The sequence below is a fragment of the Aythya marila genome, assembly GCF_965140915.1.
Source record: "Aythya marila genome assembly, chromosome: 6".
NCBI lineage: Eukaryota > Metazoa > Chordata > Aves > Anseriformes > Anatidae > Aythya > Aythya marila.
This window is the reverse complement of record NC_139047.1, coordinates 33,162,477-33,188,064: the sequence shown is the minus strand read 5'-3', so window position 1 is coordinate 33,188,064 and position 25,588 is coordinate 33,162,477. Positions and strand designations below refer to the sequence as shown.

The 25,588-nt window shown below is 36.5% G+C and overlaps 1 protein-coding gene across 3 annotated transcripts in view; it reads left to right on the top strand.

Annotated features, from left to right (window-relative positions):
• The window catches only part of XRCC5 (X-ray repair cross complementing 5), a gene marked incomplete at its 3' end in the record, with an annotated part of 45,618 nt that overhangs the window by 5,298 nt on the left and 14,732 nt on the right, over window positions 1-25,588 (top strand). For 2 of the 3 annotated variants that reach the window (XM_082764137.1, XM_082764136.1), the window contains exons 6-16: window positions 432-620; window positions 3,102-3,216; window positions 4,892-5,030; window positions 6,947-7,059; window positions 10,337-10,399; window positions 11,059-11,196; window positions 12,483-12,573; window positions 13,793-13,926; window positions 18,213-18,409; window positions 22,640-22,733; window positions 23,365-23,434. In XM_082764137.1, coding sequence (XP_082620263.1) covers window positions 432-620; window positions 3,102-3,216; window positions 4,892-5,030; window positions 6,947-7,059; window positions 10,337-10,399; window positions 11,059-11,196; window positions 12,483-12,573; window positions 13,793-13,926; window positions 18,213-18,409; window positions 22,640-22,733; window positions 23,365-23,434 — 1,343 coding nt within the window. The remainder of the gene's footprint in view (window positions 1-431; window positions 621-3,101; window positions 3,217-4,891; window positions 5,031-6,946; window positions 7,060-10,336; window positions 10,400-11,058; window positions 11,197-12,482; window positions 12,574-13,792; window positions 13,927-18,212; window positions 18,410-22,639; window positions 22,734-23,364; window positions 23,435-25,588) is intronic. The other variant, XM_082764138.1, reaches the window with a different exon arrangement.

Sequence of the window (25,588 nt, the reverse complement as noted above, 5' to 3'; positions counted from 1 at the left end):
GTACTTAAATGAATTACACGTACCATGAATTCCAAGTCCTCTTGATCAGATTGTTTCTTTCCTTTCTGCACCAGTCTCTTATATTTAGGACTGTTGCCCTCAGACACCCTTCTCTATGAGCTTTCTTCAGTTCAATTTCTTAACAGATACTGTTTTTCAATCTGCCTTGTCTTTACTCTCTTATCCCTCCCTCTTGGTAGACATCTTTACTGAAGTATGATGCCCAGAATCGGTGCAGCACTCTAGTCAAGAGATTACCAAAGCCAAGTAGACCTGAAGTATTAATTCATGTGTTCTGCAAGCCATGCAGCTCTTTGTACTTATAACTGCAATTAGTTAGAAAATGTGAATCTTGATGCAATTTTTGTTTTGCTAGTTTTCTTCTGAATTAGAATAATCAATTTTCTGATTACTACTCCTTGTGTTCTTAGTCTACCATTTCCAGTGAACGATGATGATGGAGGTGCAGATACAAGTGCCCACGTACATTCTCATTTGCACCAAAATTCATTCCCAAGAAAGGGGCTAACTGAGCAGCAGAAGGAAGGAGTTGATGTGGTGACCAAATTGATGCATACTTTGGATGAAGGAGGAGGGCTAGAAGAAATTTATACTTTCAGGTAAACTTGGTTAGTCCTCTTTATCATGCTCTAAACTTACTTTATGTTTTCTCCCCGGAAAGATTAAATGAGTTAAATAGCCACTTCCAGTTTCACTGAAGTCGGTGAACGTTATAACTTTGTTCCTTCAGTCCCTTTCAAACAGCTTTGTCTGTAGCTCTAAAATAGATAAGAAATGCTTACAGATTTCAGTGGAAATCTGTCTTACATATCTATATTTAAAGAAGAAAACTGATTTTCCTTAATCTTCAGTGTTTGAGCATCTTTGAGGGAAGGTTTCTATAAATGAGATTTTTAAAGCATGTTTTTGAAAGAGTAGGAATTTGTGATAGGATGCATTTGCATTTAATGGTAGTTGTTGTTTCTTGGTCTGAGACTTCTTGTAACTTGCTCGTTTGTCAAGCTCCCACAACTGTTTTGATTGTTGTTATTAATAATTTTATTTGTGAAGTTTTTCTCTCACCCTGCCCAACTGATCTGGTTTGTATAACAGCAGCCAATTAAACTGTTGCTTGAGCAGTAGTGTCATACTACAGGGCAGCCTGAGTCTGTAGAAAAAAGCAGGTTTTGTCATTGCATCAAAAGATTGTCTAGAAAAGCAGTATCTTTCTGGGTCCATTTATCCTTTAGGATAATCCATATGCATTAAGCTGCGTTGTGGCTTGCTCCCCCCCCCCTTTTTTTTTTTTATTGCAGACTCCTGCTACTTTGTAAGCTGTATTTGTGCCATGCTTTGAGGGGTAATCCAAAATCTTTGCTTAAATAGGCATTTGGCTAATAGATGCAAGCTTTAGTTGTTTAAGAATATGTGAGGTTTTTCGATGCAGTTAAGTTGCTTATCAAGCTTTAAGAAGTCAGCCTTGCAAAGCCATCATGATAATTTACCAGCTCAGATGCACTCTCTGTTTTCCTATATTAATTATTCCTGCTGGTGTAAAAAAAAAAAAAAAAAAAAAAAAAAAAAAAAAAAAAAAAAAAAGTATTAAGTCTTCCTTGCATGACTAATTTGTTTGCGTAAAGTAAGCAAGATAATTTTCTTGTGTTGTTTTAGGGTTTGATATTCTGGCTATCAGGCAAGAGTTCCTTCTGTTGCCTCAGTTTTTTGGAGGAAGTGTAAGGAAAGCAGAGGGAAAAAACTTTTTTGAAGTACTAGTGTGCATTTACAAGTGTTCTATTGGCTGAATGGTCTTCACTAATACGGAGTGTTTTTCTTCTATAAATACAAGAAATTAAAAGATAGAATTAATTAAGCTTAGCTGACTTTTTTAGGCATTTGTCAGTTTCAGGTATTTGATCTTCACATCCTGACTTGGACATGTGTTGCAGTAATTTTAATAACGTAGTCACAAATTCCTTTTAAAACTCTTATATTGATGTTTCTGTTGTCTTCCTTCCCTTCCTTCCTTCCAGGGGAAAAAAAAAAGGGAAATTTAATGTTTGTCATTATAAAATCCCAATGTGTTTTTTCCTTTCATAGTGCTTCTGTTAGAATTTAAAACAAAAACCAAACAACACTGCTTATGCTAAGGAAGTTGAAAAATAGAAGACCAAGTGGAGCACTACTAATATTTTTAAGACCTGATCTTAATTTCTGCTAGGCAAACTCTTTCAATTATGAGATGTATGTTTTGGGTTTTATCATGATGTGAAAAGGGTGTTTTGCCTTGTCATGCAATAAAAATGGCATTGTTTGAGCACTTTGCACTGAAATTACATAGCAAAATAGCTAATACAGTTTGCATTCTAGTATGCAACAATTAAGTCTGTTTGATTTTACTATAATAGAACATAAATCACTTTTATTTCCAGCTTTTAAATTTTGGACTACAGTGCTTAAATTTGAGCAATTGAATAAACACTTTTTGGTATAAATTTATTAAAGTTCCCTTTTTTATTTTTATGAACTTGCACATATGCTGTTTAGGCGAGAAATAATCAGAGTAACTTGTTTCATTCTGACTGAATGCTGTGGGAAAAATGAGTTCATTAGCACTGTATTAAAAAAAAAAAAGTCAAAAGTTAATTACCACACAAACAAAATCACGTTAATTGAAACTGGATTCTGTATTTTTTTCACCTCCACTGCAGAAAACATTTCACCACCTGGTGAAGCCTTTTCTAATTTAGGTTGTTCAGCTAACTACATGCTCTAATTGGGTGAGCACAGATAAATGTAAAATGCTTAATAAGCAATTGTGTAGTTTCCTCAGAAGACCTACAGTGCTGTCTTAAAGCCCTAATGTCACACCGTCATAAAGGCTCAAGATGGGAATAATCTACTGTGCCACCTCCTTTGTTCCTTCTCTTTTCTCACAACGGTTAATGACAAGATTATTCACACAGTTTATTTTATAATGCTTTGTGCAGTTTAAGTTGAAACAATTGGGCTCCTGCATCTCCCTGAAGAGAGTGTATTGTCTGCAATATTTTATTACAGTTCACCAAAGAGTTCATTTCTGTTTTCTTGATTCCATCGTTTAGAGAGAGCCTGGAGCGTCTTTCAATGTTTAAGAAAATAGAAAGAAGACCTGCACCTTGGTCCTGCCAGTTAACTATTGGTTCCAATTTGTCCATAAGGATTGTGGCCTACAAATCAGTAAGTTCTTAAAATCGTATGTTTTAGTGTACTTTAGCAAGCAGTTAGGTGCAGCTGCATTTTTATTTTTTTAACCTTTAAGGAAAGAGACATTAAACATCCAAAATAATAATGGTAGAGGTCCTGTGTTTAGAAGTTAGTTCATCTGAAACTGTGGTTCCCACAGCAACTCCTAGCTGCACCACATTGTACACATATGGTCAAGAACAAAAATTCATGATGTATAGAAATAGAAGTAATTGCTGTCTACACTGTGAAGCTTTATGGTGTTTAAGCTGATGAACCTGCTCTTGTGTGAAGCTTTCCATTCAGCATAAATGAAATGTCTGCAGCTCAGTGGGACTTAATAAATATTTTCTTAACTCATAGGCATGAGAGGAATTGTGTGTGTGTGTAAAATGGTGGGTGTAGAAGTTTTACCAGCTATTGTTCCAAGTAACATCTATTGTTAGTTCAGACTTGAAAAAAGTTTATTTTTTTCAGCTTGTTTGCTTTATAATGTTTGACAGAGCTTATGTGTCGTCTATTTCCCATGTAGTTTCTTTGGTTCCTTCATACAGTGCTAGGAAGATGTGTATTTAAGCATAAAAAAGTACAAAATTCCAGTAACTGAAGAATTACTAGGTAACTGTGTAGTGTGGCAGTACTGATGAATGTTGTGAGATGGAGATTGGTTGGTTTGTTACTTGAATCCAAGACTAAGAGTTTGACCAGTATTGTAAGGTTTTAAGATGTATTTAGAAGTGGATGTATACTTGATTTTGAAAGATAGGTGTACTAGCCTTTAAAGAGCTCTCTGCTGCCAGTTTTCTTTTTATACTTATTCATAAATATGTTTGATCAGGATATTCTTGTAGACATGTACAAATCCACAGAGTCCCTTCCCAAAGGTGTTCACACACAAAATAAATGAAGCTTGTGAAGAAGCAACATGAACCAAGTGGCTAGTGTGAGGTAACACAGCAGTTGAATGAGGGCTAGCAGTAGACTTCTGATGTCTACTGCCGTAATCCATTCTGTCTTTTTTTGTGTTCTGCCCAATTTTCCATTTTTATTCTTATTCATTTACTTCTCCATCAATTTCACTTAAATAGAGAAGAAAGCATATTTCTTTCCCTGTAGTTAGGAAACATTTGCTCATTGCAGATACATTTTTCCTTCTTTCCCTTCCCAGTCCTGTAATACAGCTTGTATCTTTTTCTGGTGTTTGGGGAAGTTACAGTAACATTTTTATGCTGTAGTATAGTAATGTGACACAAAACTTGAATAAATGGGCTTACTGAGTGTTGAGTCTTCTTTTATCATTAACATATACCTTAATATTTTGTAAAAATGTGCACGTGTGTGTGTGTAGGAAGTAAAATACCTAGTGAGCAAGTTGCATGTTAGCCTGTGACTAAAAGACTTTCACAAATGACCTAGCCATGACTTTAACAAACAACCAAGGTAAGAATGCAGTCAGTATGATATAGCTTAATGTTTGACAGCTCTCATACAGATAAAACAGTGTGCTGAAAGCACTTCAGTAGCAGTCAAGGATGTATGTTTTGGCTGTCATTATTCCTCCCTTACTGGCAAAATAATGTAGCACTTGGTCTAAGAATTTTTTTTGTGTTGTAGTCAGCACTCTGTATCCAACTGAAATGTTCCTGTTCCTTTACATTCTTATATAAAGGTTACAGAAGAGAAGGTGAAAAAAATGTGGATGGTTGTAGATGCTAAAACCCTCAAAAAAGAAGATGTACAAAAAGAAACTGTTTACTGCCTGAATGATGACGACGAGACAGAGGTTCAGAAAGATGATACTATTCAAGGTATGACTCCTTTATGTGCACCCTGGAGGCAAACCGAAGATTGTACTTTTAAATCATCTAAGTGCTTTTTAGTTGTATGGTTAGAAGTCTGTGATATTAGACTGCAAACTCTGTAAGCCATTGGAACACAGAGCTAATGAGTCTTTGCATATTCTAAAAATTCTTATTTTTCCTACTAATAGGACTAGCAGTAATAGTCCCACCATGTGGAAGTTGGAAGGGACTACAGCTTACTAAACTGTACTCTGGAAGACCGTCTGAATTCTGTACTCAGTATTCATGCTACCTTTACTCTTCAAATCTTCAGTTGTACGGGTAACATGAATACTTTCATAGCACTGTTTTTGTTTCTAGATAATCTGCAGATGAGAGATAAAACCATTGAAGTAAGGGGCAGTGTTGAAGAGTCATACCTTTACGTTTCATGAGTAGTCTGATTTGAAGTAGTATTTCTTCTGCAGAGTACTTCTTCTCTATCTTGCTGAGTAGGTTAAGTTCATGGGAAGACTAAAGGTCCCAGAAGCATTATGAAATCTACTTTTTAAAAGTGGAGTTAATCAAATGTGTATTTTCTGTGACTATATTTTGTTACTGATTTTTTTGCTATCCAGTTTACTCTTTGAGTCCCACACAAGTAGGGCAAACATTAGCTACAAAGGGCAGAACTATTCAGATAACAGTATAGAAATTGATGTTAAAGAATAAAATAAATTGTGAAATGGAGACAAATACTGTGGTTTTTATTTAACCTCTTTGCACTTTAGCAGAGGTGTTTTGCAGTAATAGCAAATTGAAAAAAAATCAGTGCAGTTTTTTTTTTTTTAAACAGAAATAACGGGTAGCACTCTGACTTTTTTTCTAGATTTACTAAAAGATTTGAAATGATAATATCCACTTTTAATAATGAATATTTTGAAGCTTTTGTGACTGTTCTTTGCTGATGTCCTCGAATGCCCCAGCTGGTGAATTGACTGTGGGATGCTAGTAAACAGAAGCGGTGAAGAGTCCCATGTGAACAAAAGAGACCATGAATTTCTGTGTAAATATTTTTTTTTACCTATAAAATATTTTTATAGGTAAAGAGCAGGTGATGCCTCATGGACTTCTGTGGCCATTTTGAGAATTGGCATAATTAGACAATATTTTGCATTTAGTACACATACTAAAGTATCTTTTGGTCTGCCTGCTTCTTTGCTTTTCAGTTTATAGGAAAATTTGTTTGCGTACAGGCTTTTCATCCAAGGATTTACTTCTGTTCCTTACCTCACCTGAAGATATGCCAGAGACAGTAAAATAAAATGATAATGTTACTGAGTATTATAACTTAGGGTGGGGAAATAATAAGCAGCTGGAACAGGTGATAGCTGAAAAACTAACAGGTTCCTAATTCATGCAGGTATCCCTGCAATGTAAGGCGAGGAAAGTAAAACAGAAATATATAGAAAGACCGCTTTTCCATGCAAGGGTATTTTGATTTTCCCTCGTGTGATGGTGTATCACACTTCTACTGTTAACACATTTGTTCTGTGAATTCCTTGTGGTGTCATTTCCTTTCCGTAATTTGTGGTATGCTTTTTCTATTACACTTGTGCGGAGTGTTGTAGTTTATTTGCTTAAATCTATTCTGTGAGCATAACTTTGTTAGGCAAGATGTTCAGTTCCCTTATTTGCTTTCTTGCTCTCTATGAGGGCAGTTATGTTACATAAAATGATGTACAAGGGGTGCAAGTGCTGTTCATAAAGTACAAAATGTGTCTGTGGGGTGTGTGCTTTTTTTTGTTAACAGGGAAAGTAATTTCAGTGTGTGGAGTGTAGCTGTAGGGCATGCGTGCATTGTTAAAATATTCAGAGAGCTAATTTCAGTGTTAGAATGGTAGGCCCATATGCTTACCAGATGCTCCTCTCTTGTTCTCCAGGGTTTCGCTATGGGAGCGATATCATTCCTTTTTCCAAAGAAGATGAAGAGCAAATGAAATACAAAGCTGAAGCAAAATGTTTTTCTGTTTTGGGATTCAGCAGAGCTTCTCAGGTACGTTACTAAACTTCTTTTCATTCAACTTGCTGAGTTGTTACAGACATGTGACTTCCATTTGAATTTGCTGAAGGTGTTTTATTGTACTGGGAATGGGGCATCTGCTGTCAGGTGTGACAGGAGTGACTTTACATGTATGTAGTCTTGTGAAGAAGAGACATTAATAAATATGGACATGAGGTGTTCAAGAAAAGCAAGAGCCACTGATCTCAGATCTCTACAAAGTGGCTGCAGATGTACTGTAGTCTCATTTCATCAGAGTAAATTAAATAGTGTTGACAACTCTGCAACAGAAGGTGGTCTCCTGTTCAGGTTATGCAGAAGCCTTCTCGGGCCTTGTCCAGTTGTGAGTGTGTTCTTTTTACTTTCTAACAGAAGAAACCTCTTCCTCAGTGTTACAGAAATGTTAAAGAAAGCTTGAGAGCTAACTCCATTCATTCTTGTTTCCATAAGTATTAGTTGATGAACTGAGCCTTTCTTTTTGCTTCTACTATAACAAAAATTAAGTGTAGAACTCTGTTCTACATTCTCTCTACATAAGAGAGAATTTAGATGCATCACTCAAAAACTCTCCATATCCCAATGAAATCTCTTTTTTGTGACTGTATGCACTTAGCTGTACTTCTGGTATTAATTTTGTCATCCATTTTACCTGGAGGCTTAAAAAAAACCCTTCCTGAAATGGGATATATGAGGAAATACAGAAATGTGAGAGCCAATAATTTCTAGAAATTATAAGCTGCCTCTACTCTTTCTTTTCCAGGACATTGCACAGGGTGACTGAAACTTTACTCCATCTTAGAGTGAAGTTCACCCAAAGCTTAAACAAAATCATAGGGTAACTCTGCCTTCTGTTCTAAAGGCTCCCAGACCTCCTGCTCTTCTTTGAAATGTCTCACTGCCTCTACAAAATAGAACGCTTGATAAAAGGCTGAGGAATCATTACCTTTTCCAAGAAGGAAAGGTGCTAATGAAATAGGAAGTATCTGTATCCCAACTGTTTTTAACTAAATATATTTCTTTAACTAAACGTATTTCTTCTCTACAGTGTAAGTGGCACAGATAACCCTGTGTATCAATACCTTGGTAGACAATTGCAGTGTGATGATCTAAAGCATATTGTTACCTGAGGAGCTAGGAAGTTACACTCAATTACTTAAAATTAGAAGCCAGCCTAAATGAGACCTGTAACCTTACTGCTCCTTGAGGACAGTCAGGATTTAAATTTAAGTAACACAGTAACTTATGTGCTGAAAATAATTGATCAAGGAAACACGTCAGGCTTGAGTTTATATACCCTGAATTGGCCAGGGCAGAGAGATGTAAGGGCTGCTAAACCCTGTACCAGGAACTAAGTCTAATGTATGAAACTTTGTGTCTGAACTCAGGGTTTTAATGAGACAGGTGTTTTTTGTTTTGTTTTTATCTTTTCACATTTTCCTAGTTTACAGCTGAGCCTTATTGTCTTCATTTCATTCTTTAAGATCTGTTTCACTATGTGTGGTGCTTTCTCAGCTGGAGGCTTGCCTCCTATTTCAGCTTGAAGTCTGACTTTTATCGAAAAGAGAAACTGAGTTGAAAGCAAATGAGAAGTGCCATGCTCTTCTAAGTGAGCAGTCTTTTCATTTGCATGTTTTTCCACTGTTGGTTGGGAGTGTGGTAACACTTTCAGATTGCCTGTATATAATTTAGTGTAGGAATAGTGTTTGGATTCACACAAATGTGCCTCAAAGAATTAAGAAATTTTGTATTTTTCAATGCACAAAATATTGCTTTTGACAGTTTTTATGACGTGCTTCTCCTGTCTGGATTTGATAACAAACAGGAATGGAACTACATCCTAAACAGTGTGTGCTCTGGTCCTGTAACTGGGAGTATGAGTAATTAAGCCAAATAGTGGTTGCAAATACCTCAGTGGAATGAAGTTACTGAGGTGTTGATTGCAGGATTAAAATTACTTTGTACAGATAATGGTATCAGGAGAATATACTACTAGAATTTACAAGTTGTGTGCTTTCCTTATGTTTTGGCTTTTGAATTTTATTGTTTGGAGTCATAATCCTAACACTATCTGAATGTATGCTTGGTTTTATTTTTTTTTTGAACTTTGGAGAAAAGATGAGTTAACTGGAGCAGCTCCAAATGCATAATTAAAGAAGGAGTAGAACCACCTCGTATTATTTTCTTAGTTATTCATATCCCTCAGGAAAAAAAAAAAAGATCAGAGGCCGCTTAAACTTTGATTTTTAATTTATAAGCAATGCTGTGTAAATCAAGAAATAATACTTGAAAATATTACAAAGGACCCATTTCTGTGGCAAACAGAAAAGGTGCAGTGATGCACATATCTGGGTATTTATCCTGAACATAAAATGCCTCAGCTTTTTAAGACAGAAGAGCAAAGAATAATTGCAGGTAGAGTAATTTGAGTTCAAGAATTGTTCTGTAATACATAAAAGTGATCTGCTCAGGTGTAAGTTGTCACTGACTTCAACAGCATTATGGTAATTTGCTACAAAATGAAACTCCAGGTAGTTTGGAGTTGGTGTAATTTGAAGAGATTTTCTTTAACAAAGAAAGTTCATTTTAACGAGCGTTCTTAGTACTGTGCGGTCTTTCGTGGCTGCTCTTCATAGAGTGGCTTGGCTTAGAAGGGACCTTTTAAAGACCATTTAGTTCCAACCCCTCCATTTCTGCTATTGCAGTGATTCTCCAGGTGTGTCTCAGCCTCTGCAGCTCCAGCTGTTGGAGCAATGCCCATTAATGAAACTTTTTTTTTGTCAGCCATAGAATCATTAAGGTTGGAAAAGACCTTCAAGATTATCTGGTCCGATCATCACCCTTTACTAATTAAGGATGTGACTTTCTTCAGGTCCTTTTTCCTTTATTTTTGCTAGCAAAATTTGATAGTATAGGCACAGCATAGTGTCGGTTAAGTTTAGGTGTTCTGATAACTACTGGAGCTTTTCACACTGACTATTGAATTATTGCAGTGGTATCCAGACTTGTAATAGCTGCAGGTACTGTAGGCTTTCATTCCTGCTCATCAGTGGGAAGGACAAGGGAATGTCCCGCAGAATATGCCTGAGTATCCATAACGAGTGAGAAATGGAGTTACAAAACACACGCAGGGCTTTAGCTGATATGCACAGTAATTAAAGTTTATGGCTTCTCATTTGATTAATGCCTTGGTTGTTTAATAATTTAATTGGTCCAGGTGCATTAACAACATTTGTTTTAGATCAAGCTAACCCCTGACCATTTGAATCTGTAGATTCAGAGGCACTGTTACATGGGCAACCAGGTTCTCAAGGTCTTTGCGGCGAAAGATGATGAGGTAAGGTGAATTCAAGTTTAACACTGAAAGCAATTTTCCATGGAACAGAAAAGAATAGTAGTGGTGCTTGAGATTATTCCTTCTTTCCATGTTAATGCGACAGAAAGATTCTTAATGCAGCTTGCAGTATTGTTCCATTACCCATTAACATAAAAAAAACTTTGGCTTAGACCCCACATGAATGCCTTATCTCATGGACAATGATAAACTGGTAAATAATATTTGTGCAAGGACATGGGGAATCTGGAGTTGGTTCTTAAATACATTTTCATATAGACCAAAAGTGTACCCTGTCATTGTATTGTTTAGATCACACCTCCAAATTATTTTAAACATAAGAAGTAAAATCTTCACTGGAGAGCTGAGACGCCTTCCCTTTAAGGGTCTGACTGCTTGTCCTTTGTCTAATAAAATTTCGGAGTTTTTCACACGTAGTGGAAAAGATGGTACGTGCAGGATCTAAAGTTTCAATGGACAAGCTACTATGTTGGGATTTGAACTTCTTTTTATTTTTTTCTTGAACATGAAAATGCTTGTGTCATTTATTGCTGAAATGGCAAGTAATTTTGACTAAGTCAGTGCCGTTGAATTTGCTGTGAAAGGTGTATTTCAGCAGACTAATGAGAACTTTCATGACTACAGATTTATTTTCTTTCCAGAATGCAGCAGTTGCTTTTTCTGCCCTTGTTCATGCCTTGGATGAATTGAAAGTAGTAGCTATAGTGCGTTATGTTTATGATAGAAGATGTAACCCACAAATTGGTGTGGCTTTTCCATATATTAAGGATGCGTATGAGGTAATTTTTCACTTTTTCCTTGTTTAGAGAGCCTCCTTATTGTTACTTTGGAATGCTAATTAATGAATGATCATAATTGAACGATATGAATTGGCGGTGATGTGTAGTACCAGAGGAAACCAATGTGATTGTTGTAGTAATTTTATGAAATAATACCAAGTATTAAGATAAGGAGGTAGTAAATAATTATACTGTCCTCTATATTAGTGATTTAAGTAATTTATATTTCATTAATAACAATTTAATTTTGTAATCCTGGAAATCTGAGTCTGTTGGCATCTAAGAAAGGTACTTAGCAAGAAAACAATGGTAACTTGTCTGTATTACTAACTACCTTTCAGAGTACAATCCAAAGTTGTGGTAGATTCTTTCATTGTCTTTAACTGCAGAATTATCTCTGGGTTGCTTGGTAGTGCAAAACTTGAATTTATAACTGGCATTTCAGGCACATCCAACTACGTTGTTGTCATTAGGTTTCTGAGTCAATGGGGAATGAGGGAAGGAGCTAACACCATTTAGAGCTACTGATGAAATTCATATGGAGAGTCAGGAAGACAGTAGTATATCCATTTACTTGAAAAGGTTATTTAAAAAAATGTACAAAACTTCTAGTCTTTTTCTTAAAAAAGGAACCAACAATTGCATTTGAAATAATTTCTTTAAAAGTTCTGAGACCCAAAGTAACGTAGTTTGTAAGATTTTTTTGCTGCATGTTTCCACCAATCTTTCTTACGAGACACTACTGAAAGAGCTAAATATATATATATAGCGTGGCTAAGCAATGACTAAGGTGGGGGTGGACAGAAGTCTTCAGGCTTTTGAAGGTTATAAACATAAAGGATGGAAAGGAATTATTTAGGGTGGTATGAACTGGAGGAGGTATTTGAATAGAGAGAAAATTAGCATGAGAATGTTAGGAAAAAATGACTTTGAAATGCAGTAAGCTGTGATAAAGCCTCCCAGAGCTCCAATGTATGGGATATTTAAAGTGTGGCTGGATGGAAATCTACATAAGAAAAAGGATTGGATGACCTCAAAGGTCTTTATTCAGCCTGTAGAAAGATGAGAAGTGTAGCTATCGCTGTATTCTTGAATCATCTTTTGTTTTATGCTACTTAAAACAGTGTTGCTCTATAAATATTTTACTGAATTGCTTTGATATACACTGATATTAGATCTTTTAATTTTTACTGTTTGTATTGCCCTGATAGGGCACTTTGGGATACTTTGTATTTCTTTAGGCTCAGTTGCTTCTTGATTTTTTTTCTTACTTTCTTTTTGCTCAGTGTCTCATCTATGTGCAGTTACCCTACATGGAAGATGTAAGACAATACATGTTTTCATCCCTGAAAAACAATAAAAAATTCACTCCTACAGGTAAGATAGTCCTTTCCTGCACAACTTGACAAAGTACCTCATTGCTCTTCTTTTAAGACATTCTAAAAAAGCTAGGATATTTGGCCTTCCAATGAAAACATTGTCAGTATTTGGGTTTAGAAAAAAAAAAACAGTCCTATGGAAATAAGTTATGGTGATGTCATCTTGAAGCATGAAGCCTGTAACAAAACTTCAGCAGTTTAGTTGCAGGCTGAGCAGACTTGAGGGATTTGCAGGCAGTTTTTTAAGGCTGTCTTGTTGAATGTCTTGTAGCTCAGATTTTATCTGATTTTAAGTCACACATCTGAGAGTTAGTCCTCCATAACCCTTGATCTTTGAACTCATTTGTAAGAGATGGCCAAACTGTATGGGATTTGCAGTATGTAATGAGTTAGCTAGGATTAGAATAGAGGAATCAGCTCCAAACAAGCTGGTTTTGCAGCCACTTGTACATTACATCAATAGGTCACAACACAAAGACAAAAAGGCTGAACTGTGTTTTCTGTGGTGTGATGTTTTTTGTGAAGCATGCACTAAATGGTGTCCAGGTTCAAGGGTGGGTGTCTTTGGAGAGCCATAGACCACGCAGCCACGTAAAGCTCGATTAACTGTTCTGTGAATTTTCTCAGTAATGAGCATTAATGAATGTAGTTTGAAATCACTTCCAATTCTTTAATTTGTTGTGTGATCTACCTGCACATCAGGGCATATAAAGCGTGCTGGGTTGTTTCTGAAATAGTTTCTATAACTAGCAGTTTGAGAACAAATCTGAAATTTGTTTTTACCAAAACAATCGTTGACTATTGTGAACTGAGTTACTTCGCAATCCTAACTTTTAAGATTTATTTTACTCAGTTTAGTTTATCAAATCAACTGTTCTCATTTTCTAAGGGGCCTATAAACCTTCTGTTGCAAATAAAAACATCTTGAAAAGAAGACAAATGGAAGCAGGAAGGCAGCAATAAATGAGGTCTTAAATAACAACAACAAAAAACTCTTTGACTTTATGCTGTAGTCCATAAACAAAGCAGGGTTTTTATTTGTGTCCACTACCCATATTCATTTTTGGCACGTCTGTATATGAAGCGTATTCTGTGACACTTAATGGTTTGGTCAGAGTCTCCCATTATGAAGTGAATCTTCATCTCCAAATTGTTTCAAGAAATGCATTCATCTGCAAGTGTATTTGATCTTTCTTTGTATACAATCGCTGCCTTAGCGGATCAGTTATCTGCAGTCGACTCTTTGATTGATTCTATGAATTTGGTTTATGAAGATGATGATGGAGAAACTTTTGAGGACCTGTTTAAGCCCAGCAAAATCCCAAACCCTCATTTTCAGAGGTTATATCAGGTGAGATGATGAACTATATGACATTTAAAGAAACATTATTTTCTTGAAGCCTTTCACCTTTCTGTCTCTCTGATTCACCTTGGAATGATCTCCATTGTGATGAGTCCCATGAAAATGTTTTGTATTGAAGTATGGGGTAGCTGGCAATTTCCATGTTGTCTGACACATATTTTGTTCCATGTTTCCAGTAATTTCTGGTTTCCAGGAAGGAAGGGAAATTACATCTGTGCTGAGAAGTCCACAACAGCATCACTGGTACTTAGGGGTACCAAGGCTAGATAAGTTAAAACTTGCTTGGTTATCTCATCTCTGTGCTGTATGGCAATGATCTATGATGCAGACAAAGACTCAGACTTCAGTTTCTGCGCAGAGAGAGAAATTACCTGACAGTCGTGGAGGATTTTAGCTCCTCATTCTGGGTCTCATCAAATCCTGAGCAGAGTCACTTCTTTATTCATTGTTTTGTCTAGCAGTGGTACCAAAATAAATCAGTCTGAGGTAAACTTGATCAGTAGTAAATGGTTAACAGGGTTGACGTTTAAAGTACTCCATTTGGGTGACTGAGTTAATGTGTTTTATGGGCAAGAAGAAGAGTTCACACTTCTTGCAGTTATCATTTCAAACTGTCTACATTCTGATTCACATTCCTTTCATATCATGAAGATTTTATTTGCAACTGTCAGGATGAGAGACTTAATTATGCTTTGGAATTCAAGTGTTCAAAAAAAATGACACAGCAAATTCAAAAATAAGGAAAACTATGATGTAATTTATGCAGCTGCTGAAATACGTTGTATACAGGACTATGGAGATATATTGAGTGTGTGATTCCACTCTGAAAATTGACCAGAAATGGTATTATATGTTTATTACGTCTCAACAATTCAAATTTTTTTTTTCATTTCACAAGTAGAACGATGTTTTTCTTTTTTTTTTCTTTTTTTTTTTCTTTTTTTTTTTTTTTTAAACAAAAAACTTACCCTAGATTCCGAAGGCCACACTGCTTTGGTGTTGTCAGAAGTAACAACGAATCTGAAGGTCATACTTATGTCTCAGGAAACACATAATCCCAATGTCTTCAAATCCTACCCTGTTTGACACCTGAAGAACTCAATGTTCCCTCCAGATTCTGCCAGTCACGTTGACAAGACAGTGTAAACTTAATGCAAGATTTGGTCAGCAGAAGGTTATTGCTAGGGAAGAGCTTAAAATGGATTGACCTCTGCATTACTTGTATTTTAGGAAGGATCATAAAGTTTGGGTAGTATGAAACAAATACAGTTTTGCTTGCAAATGAAACATGCAGGAGATAGTATTTCCTCCTACATAGCTAGGTACACTTTTGCACTCTTTTAATTCAGGGGATTTTGCCTCTCACTGGAAGGTGTTTTTTCAGGCCTTACATCTGTCTTTGGAAATAATATGATGGTATTGTCCTAATGGTTGAGTCAAGTGCTGCCAGGAGAAGGTAACTACCTCACTCACACAATTTTGTTGGGGAATAATAAGACTTTGCAAGGGTGATTGCTGCTGGTAGAAAATGTATTTATTTACTGTTTCAATACTGGGTAGTATGCAGTTCTGTCCACAGTGCTTGCTGTTTACAGAGCCTTAAATTACTGGTCCTTTTAGCACTTTCTTTTACCCTCATGCAGCCCCTATGTTTTGTCATGTTTACAGTGCTGTTTATTAACCCATACAAGTTGCAGACTTGAGAAGGAAAGACTGTTCTTTCCTTTAATTTGTTGGAAATGTGTTCCAGGTTCTTGCTATTTTGCTTGAGGAACAAGTGGCACTTCTTGTTTCTTAAGATTTACAAACAAAAAATATACTTCATCTTTTGAATGTAGCCGGGAAATTGATTGGGTTGAACAGGACCTATAAATTGTTTAGAAAAACAGTCCTGAAGAAAGGATGAGCTTCCCCTTCATTTCCTCTCTCTTTTGTCTCTTGAGGATGTTTGGAATTAAAACAGAAGCGTCAAGTCAAATTATAACTCTGGAAGTAGTGGTAGGCATCAGAAGATGACAGAGTGGGTGGAAAGGAGTTGCTAATGCTTGCTGGGGTAGAAGATGAGGAATATCCTATATCCAGAGCTCTTATTTCTTGCTTCCAGAAAAGCCTAAACAAACTTCCTTAGCTTTCTTGGTGGTAGACTTCCAACCTTGTTATTTTAGTTGTTCCTCTTCAGTATGGGGATTTGAAGCAGATAAGACACTTGTCGAATGCAGTATGTTTTATTCATACAAACAAATGGCTTATCAGAGATTGTTTGATACTGAAACAGACCTGGGGGGACTGTCTGTGGGGACAGTGACCTGCAGCATTTAATAGTTCATGGGATCCGGCTGTGAAGTCCACAACTAAATGTGTCAGAACTCTTTCTAGACCGTGTGTAAGTGACTCTGTTGGTCTGGGCTAATTTGTAAGTTGTTGGACTTAAAGCAGAGCTGCAGGGGGACAGGAGGTACCTTGGAGTAAGTCTTTAAGGGCTTTCAGCAACAAGTAATCTTATCTGCAGTTGAATGTAGTGGGTTTATCTGCTGGAACATCATTTTGAACTTGTCACAAACGAAGTGTGAACTGAACTCTAAGACACTCGCATTGGGATTCAGTTCATACATTTAGTTCCCCAAAAGCTAGACAACTAATGTAAGCTGAGTTGTCCAAGCCTGCCTCATGATCCATATATAAAAAAAAAAAAAAAAAAAAGCCTTGAGAAAATGAGTGGTCCTTCAGCTTTTGGACACCATAAACACAAAATGGTTGTGGAGAATGAGTAGGTGACTGGCTTGGACTCAGTGCTTATCTTTTAGACAAACGAATCTCTGTCCAATGTTCTGAGGCTTTAAAGACAGTTTGGTTCCCACAGGCTTTATAGATTTGCTAAAATATTTTCTTATAAAAGTGCGTTCATAGATGCTGTGTGGAAGGGAACAAGACAGAATGCTTTCTTGCAGTAAATTCTTGTCTGTTCAGGCATTTATGCCATTACTTATTATGTAGTCAATTCCTGTTTGGCATGAGAAGCTTCAGGCTAAATCTGTTCAACTTCATCTTCATTTAACACCTGAGTTCTGAAGGTAGCTGCCATCTCAGAGCTGGTCAGCTGCTCTGAAAAAAGGAGCAAGTGATGGCTGTCGCTGCAGTCTGCTCAGCTTTTGCAACTCGTGTAGAGATTTCAGATACAAAAGCCTGAAAAACACATTCACAACAGGAAACTTAGATTTTTTGTTCAATTCAATCCACTAATGCTGTTTTGATATTCTTTTTTGTATCACAAAAGCCATTACTGCAGCTTCCAGCAACATTTTTAGACTCTTTCAAAATAATTATGCCTTAAATCATTGCAAGTGTTTTCAAATCAGTAGCCTTGTGTGACTGCCTCCTTTTGAAAGTATGTTCTAATATAGATTGGAATCTTAATGGCAGCATGAAAGCACATCAGTATTGATGTGTAGCATATGGCCTGGATGTTTTTTACTGGCAGCTTTTCAGCATGAATAGAGGTTTGTGGGGTTTTTTTTAATTAAGGTCAAGTCTGACAGCCAACAAAGGAGCAACTCTCCTCTTTTCCTGGTTTCTTGGGAAGTTACCTGACTGTGTGAAAGCTCCCTCTCTGTAGCTCCTGCCATCTCTTCCAACCTTTATGTTCATCCGTCAGGGGTCTTCATTGCATTGCTCTTTCCAAAGTTCATATGCAAACATACCTATATTCTGTGCCTCACCTATGCGCTTTTAACTTCTCTCTTACTACTTGCTCTTGAATGGGTGAAGATTTCTCATGTTACGCAAACTGAGCTTTTTTGGCCAAGAAGAGAGGCTTTCTTTGAGGGACAATAAATCACGATGGTAAATGGAATATAAGGTTGTGGTACATGTCTTGCTTCCTGATTTTAGAATGTCAATAATCTCTCCCATATCACTGTGTTTTGTAAGAGAACTGCTTTTTAAAGGTAAATTGAAGTTAAAAAGCTGAATAGATGCTGATGATTACTGCATTCGTATAATTTTCTTAATAATTTTCATAGAAGTCATTACAGTGAGTGTGGGTGCACTCGTATGCATCAGTATTCTAGTTTAATATCATTATTAATCTCCGTAAACAGCTGATGATTTGACTCCACTCATCCAATCATGAGCTGGAATATTTCTCAGCATTATTAAGGTAGCTTCTTTAATATGGAAGATACTTTGCATGTACCATATGATGTTACATATACAGGCATATTATTCTAAAAGTACGTAACCTTAGAGTTTTTCTTTGCTAAAATTGTTTCTTACAGTGTTTGCAACATAAGGCTTTTCACCCTGATGAGCCACTACCACCAATTGAACCGCACCTTCTAGAGATGCTGGAGATGCCCTGCGTGGTGAAGGAAAGGTGTCAGGTTCCTCTTGAGAAAGTAAAAGCACTCTTCCCTCTAAAGGATGTTGGCAAGAAAAAAGAAGAGAAGACTGCTCAAGACATCTTTAAAGATGAGTAAGTTAGAGATTTAATATTGATTAAAAAAACAAACAAACAACAAAACAACAAAACAAAAACAAACAAAAAAACACTTTTTTGCACTTCAAATTAATTTTGGTGAATGTAGCAGGCTCAGGAGCATTTTAATCAATGAGTTACATACTTACAAAGTACTGATGGGTTGAGAATGTTGTGGAACCACACTGTCTGGGCTATTTTGAAAGTAGTGGTCTTACTGCTGTGAAAGTCATGCTAGGATTAGGTCTGCCCCTCTCTGACATCATTATATGCTAATACAGAACTGCAGAATCCATCAGTTAGTTTGGAGGGGACCTCAGGAGGGCTCTCTAGTTCAACCTGCTGCACAAAGCAGGGTTACAGATCTGAACTGGTAACTCAGGGCTCCATCCAGTCTGGTTTTGGAGATATCCAAGGATGGAGGCTGCACAGCCTCTCTGGGCTACCTGTTGCAGTGCTTGACTGCCTAGTGACCAAAGAGTTTGTCCTACCAGTGGTTGGACAAAATGGGTTGGATAAGAATAACAGAAGTGAATTCAGTATCAAACGTATCAGTTTACATGAAATTCCAAGGAGCTTTACACTACCTGTCAGGATGAAAATTCCATCCCAGCGTACTCTGTTCTACAGCTTTCATTTTGAATACCAAATCAAAAGAAAAGCAGCTTAATTATCATATGCTGTGCAGAAAACATGAATGTCTTGAAAAATGCTATAGACTTTTTCTGGAACATCTATATTCTCAACTGTTTTTAAACTAAAACTCTTGGCTTTTGGTAGTACATACGCTCTGTTTACATTATCTGTGCTATAAATACGAAAAATAAATGCTTAATTGGTACTGCATTGGTACTGTTTTCCCAGCCAAGTCAATTTTGTTCAGACAAAATCCAATTTATAGAATGCCTATAATAAAACTGGCTGGTCCCCTGGCATGTTGGACAGATCTCAGTTCCTCCCCTTTTTGTCATTTTTAGCTGTTTTTTCAGCACTAGGAGCAATGCCTTTGGGCCACTTTAAGGCCCGACTAAGCTGAGCTGCCACGTATCCTTTACTTCTGTTTGGATAGAGCCTCCTGATGTTATCTTTGGGAAGACACAGCATTGGACTTCTAGGGCTGTTGCTCTGGGAAAATGGCCACGTTTCTGTATACAGATTGGGAAACACATTGCTTTTTGCTTTGTTCACTGCTGTGTGCGCCCGTCTTGCCTTGGTGAATTCACACTGATTAAATTATCTTGTCCTTGCTCTGTGCCCTAATCATGTGTGCTGTATATACGTGCACATACAAATATTTATATATGTATATTAAAAATTAGAGAGAAGAAAACTATAGAACCAGGTGCAAAAAAAAAAAAAAAAAAAAAAAAAAAGAAAAAAGAAACCAAAATAGCCTACAAAACTTGGGCTCAAGCAAGCCAGGAAGAGAATTCAAACAAAAAGCTGTGACACATTACTGGTAGTTGCTGAAAAACATATATCCCAAAGGCTTCAATTTGATAAGCAAGAAGGAAAGCTATTTTCATTATAAACTGGTTGGCTTTAAAGGGGAGATGAAAGCAACTATAAAAATAATTGAGATAGGGATTGGTGTGGGGTGTTATAAAATGATTTAGGGGAAAAAAGGGGTTTTGTAAGGGAGGCAAAAGAATAGAAACTCAACTATGCAAAAAAAAATGAATAATGTAATGAACAATGAAAAGATCGGAATAAAAAATGGATTAAATGTAATGAATGGGAACAGTAGTGACATTGTTTTGTGTGTGGGACAAGCTGAGTGATTTAGTTAAATCACTTGAGGAGAAAAAAGTGTCAGTACAACAGGATAAGGAAAACATTAAACAGCAGGTAACATTCACCTTTTTAAAACTGACAGATCTAGACAATTTGCACTGAAGAGTACTGAAAAAGTTTGCTAGAAGCTCTCTCGGCTATTTTTTTTTTTTTCTAAAACTGATTTGTACTGTTTTGGTCTCTTCTATTTGATATCCCTGTCTTGCTGTTGACCTGATTTCTCTGCCTAATTCTTAAGGTCTATTTGGGACTAAAGCAACATAAATACAGGCACATCTTATTAATGCTAAAGGTTAAAAATTATATTTTCTTTCATTTTTGTTAAGCTCTGTGTAGTTTAAAAAAAAAAAATCAATACTTTTGATTGTACTAGATTTCCTTCTTAGGATGACTTTGGAGAGGCTGTTACCTCACCCAGTTTTGCAGTATGTGAGGCCTCTGTCTAAGTGTAGAAGTGGGTGTTTTAAATTAGTCGTGTATTTTATTAATTTGTCTTAGAGCAGTCGCACACTTCATAGTTAAAAAATACTGCTAATCAGGGCGTTATCAGTAACAAATTTTAAATGTCAGATTATTGGCTGGTATTAATGGGTATGGATTCATTAGTTTCAGCTGTACTGCACTAATAATAATGGCTGTAGGTTTGGTCCTAGGCAGTTAAATTCAGTTATTTTCATTTTGTTCTCTTCCTACCTCCAGTCCCAAAGCATTTGGAATCAGCAAAAATAATGCAGGAGAAAAAATATTTCAAGGCATTGCAAGGAGCTACAAAGCAACTTTTGAGGAAAAAAATTAGAATTTCTGTTTGTTTTTTTTTTTTTTTTTTTGCACTTATCAGCGAACCATCTCAGTGCACACAAGAATTTCTGTTCAAGTAGAAGCTCTGAACTCTGGTGTTAGATAAGTTTTTCCATTATACAGACAGGGATAGTGGCTGTCCAAAACAATAAAGCAACTTGTTCAGGGTCAGCCAGAAAGTCAGCAGAGCTGGGAACAAAGCAGGGTATCCTAGTCTCCTTGTCCTAAGGCATCACCAAAGTCATCACTTCTCCTAGAGTGATAAGTAGGGTGATGTTGGATGACAGGAGTTGCTGAGGAGAAGGGCTTTCATTTCAGTAGTGACAAAATTAAGTAAAAGGAATGATGAGACTACAGAAATGAAGTGGGATAGATGTTGATTGCAAAGCAGGGGAGGAGTGTGCTATAGAAAGTAAAAAGGAAGTCTGTACTATTTCTATTTAATAGCTGGTTGCGTCAGTAGCAGGCAACGACTTTTAAGATGAGTTGTAACTTTGAAGAACGCAACATGGCACCTAGTCCATGATCTCTGTTTTTATCACTGATTTATGAAGCAGTTTCTTCTTTTTATTGCAGTAGCAGGATGTTTTAGAGTAACTTTTTATTTTTGTGTTGGGATTGCTCAAAGGTAAATACTTCAGTTTAGATCATTTAGATGATAACTTTCGGTCATTCTTAAACTGAAATCTATTCTGTGTAAGGCTGTTACATTAAACAACACAAAGCAGTGTCCACTTTTCTTCCCCTTTTCTGATAAACTAGAGTTTCTCCTGTTGCCAGAACGTGATCCAAAGTTTTGTAAGATTGGTACTTAAAATGAAGCTTCTCATTTAAAGTGTTGGTTGCATACACCTTGATATGTGTGTGGGCAAAGGTAGAAAGTAGCCTAAAAACACAATTAGTTTTTTAAAAACATGTCTTTTGAAAGCATTTTGAGGGGTAGCTTGAGATTGTTCTGAGCAAATTCTTATTTGGGGTTTGTCTAGCAAGTTTGGACTGCTAGAAGTAGAAGTTTATAAAGCACTTGTGTGCTGATGGAGAATATGGGTTATGAGACTCAAAAGTCAGTGTGAGCAGATAAGTAGTAGCTATCAGTTCCAAGACAGGAACTTGCAGGTAATTTTTAAAGAGTAAATGGATTTCTTAATATCCATTTTACAGTTTTTTATTGCAATTTTATGGAATAAAAAAAGAATCTGTTTAAAAGGAATCTGTTGAGAATACCAAATGTCACATGTGATTATTGATTTACAGTGTGCAGTGAATCAGCAAGGTCAACTCAATGTACCAGTTCCAAATAAAGCAACTAGAGAGAGCCAGCCTGTATTCTGAAATGTGGTAAAGAGGCGTATGAGTAAATTCACTCCTGAAATAAGTATCAATAATCCTGTACTTTCGACAAACAGTAGCTTCCATTTATGCTAAGATAAAATTTGATTTGTCTCTACTGTCTGCTTTGTGAAGACTGTGGGAGAAATGAAGTATGGTTTATTGTTAATTTGGGAACAGCTGTATAACGAATTTTGGTCCAGTGTTCAGTGTGTACTTTGCAAATGTACTGACTTCTTATTGAGTAGGCAGAGCAGTTTACTTTGATTTAGTGTTTCTGTTCATTTTTGTCATCCTCATTTGCAGCAATGAAGATGGACACAATCCTAAGAAACAAAAAATTGAAGATGAGGAAGATAGCTTTAGCATCATAAAACTTGCTGAAGGCAATGTCACCTCTGTAAGTATATTTTTACAACAGCTTTGATTTCTGCCAGGAAATGGTAAGCACGGTAAATTTTCATTCTGAGATTATTGTATCCATTTTTTAGTAAACATTTATATTTGCTGTGGTTTTAGTTCTTTTGTAAGGTTTCTGTACGTGTATGCCCATTTAAAACTTCATCTTTAAGATACTAGAGTGGGCCAGAAGAGGTGAATGAACTGAGTATGAGCTTTTAATTTTGAGCTTCCTTTTGGCTTGCCAAGCCAAAGATTCTGTACCCACATGCCTGGGGGCTCCCGTTAAGAGTCCCATTCCTCATTAATTGTCCATCAAGATTAGTGAGAGGTCTGTTTCAGAGCTGAACTAACAGCCTGAATTACTGTGCTCTGACCTCTTAAACCCCAGAGAATATAGTTGGCCTATAAAAGTGCAGTGTTGTAAGTGTAATTCATCTGGCTAGTGTCATAACTAACCTTTGCTAGGAGTAGTGCATGTTTAACACACATCGTGTTTTTTGTATCTGCATGCAGAGAAGTGTAGAGGTTCTGTTTCCATGTTAAAAAGAAATATAAAGGTCCCTATTGCCTCACAAGAAGAAAGAGATGGATATTGACGGACAATTCTGTTGGTTTTGGACCTTTTGTAGGTTGGCAGTGTTAACCCAGCAGAAGACTTCCGAATTCTGGTGAGGCAGAAAAATGCTGACTTCAAAGATGGTAAATGACTTTTATCTATCGTAACTATATTTAGCAGCATCTTCAGAGCTAAAGTGATCCATTTTCCTAAAAACAGGTTTCTGGTGCTATGTGAGATACTTTGGACTATACTGCCTAGTTTCCAGTGTTGCTTAATGAGGGGTAGCACTTGTAAGTCTCAAATACCCTTGCTTGTGTAAGATGGCACCAGACAGCTACACTGAGGCATCTGAGTAACAACTTAGCTGTTTCAAACAGAAGATCCTTTCACACTGACTACCTTATTCAAACTGTTTATCAGCTTCTCGTCTGACTATATGTGATCTTTCTAGCTTGAAGTGGAGGCTTGTTGAATGGGCATTGTGTTGACAGTCCTGTCTTCTGCCTACTTAATCTTGTTTTATGGAGAAATAAGAATCAGATGTCTGGGCTTTAAATATTTACATGCAAAAATAATTTGTTACTGCTTGTGAGCAAAGCAAAATGTGTAGAAGGGATGTAATAACCAGCTAGCACCTCAAGAGGTGTGAGCAGGCTCTGTATGCACTGAATCTATTGCTCAGCACACAGAAAGATGGGGTTTTGATGCAGAGACAAGGAAGAATAAAAAGCTCAGGTCAGCCACGGTCTTATTGGTCTGTCATCCTCTAAGTCTGAAAGTGCAAAGGAATTATTGTTTGCACAGTATTTTCCTAGTGGAATATCTATACAGAGATGTATGTAATCCAAAGCTATCTTAAAAAGGGTGTACAAGGTGAGTGGGGTCCTTTTTCCTCATAAATGCTGATTTGAAGGTTGTGGCAAGGTAAATCTCATCTGCCCAATGGCCACTAATGTACAATTTCTTTTCAAAGGAAATATTTGAAGGGGTTCTGAAGAAGACAGGTGCTGGTTATTTCAACTATGCCTTTGCTCCTTTTGGACTTAGTTTGAGGAGTATGTTAAGTAGTGTATTATTTTACGATAGCCTTGTAAAGCTTATATAGTTACTTCTCTTCAGATTTTCCAGAACTATCAGGCAGGTGGCCAGCTTTGTGCATGGATTTAGCAGTACCAATCATGTTTATTGGGAAAAAATGTTGGGAATTGTGTTCTTGTGTCTCAGATATATTAAGATGTAGTAAAAAGCATTGTACAAGACACTAAAATATTGAAACTGAAAAATTGACTACTTTTTATAGTAATTAGTTTTATCACGTAGGAAAGTTTTAAGGCAGAAATAAATGTAGTGATTATCAGTGAAGATCATTTAAGTGAAGAGTGCTTAAATATGTCCACTCAGCAGCTGTTCTGGACATAACTGCAGTACATGTTGGGATAGCTTCTGAAATTTTGAGAAATCTGCTTTTATATATACGATCTATTATATATAAATATATATCTAGACAAAATGTAGTGCAGTCACCCATTTAAAGGAGAGAGAGAAGTCAATATAAATAAAAACATGCTCTGCATATGATTTTTCTCTTCTGCATGATCCTTTTTCTTCTTCAGAGCTTTTTAGTTGGCTTAGTACATAAAACATTGCAGGCGTGTTTTTAATGGCTTGCTGTATGACATTCTGGTTATATAAATAGTAAATTATGTTTTAAAACTATTCAGTGTTTCTAACAGAGTTTTTTCTTAAATATAGTTTTATATCAAATTTAATGAGGAAACTCTTTTTTAACCCTGCTAGAGCATGTAAAATTTAAAATGTCCTTTCAGGAAAGGGTAATCTATTGCAGGCAATCTAGTAGTTTATTGTAGTCAGTAATTTATATGTAGCAGTTTTATGTGTCAACATGCAGACAGGTTGTACCCTGTTTTGTTTCTTTGCAATATAAAAAGATGATCCAACATAGTCTTCAAACTGGTTAGAGCCCATGTTCTCGTTTGAAAAAAGGCAGCAGTTCCTTCTTCCTTCCCTCCCTGAAAAACAGCAACAAAATCCCTCCATAGAACAGTGGAAGCCAATAAAATTGAGGGATATGGGAAAAAGTTGACTTCAAAATTTGTTTATAGATTTATTCAGAAGACAGAGGCCTTTTAACTGTTTGCATGGAAGTGGATGAAGGTTGTGTTTTGTTTTGGTTTGTTTTTGTTTTTTTTGGTAGATAGAGAAGCTGTAGCAATAGGAAGAATTGTAGTTTAGAGACTGTCAGCAAGGATCTTAATTAAGCTGTGCGTTACCAT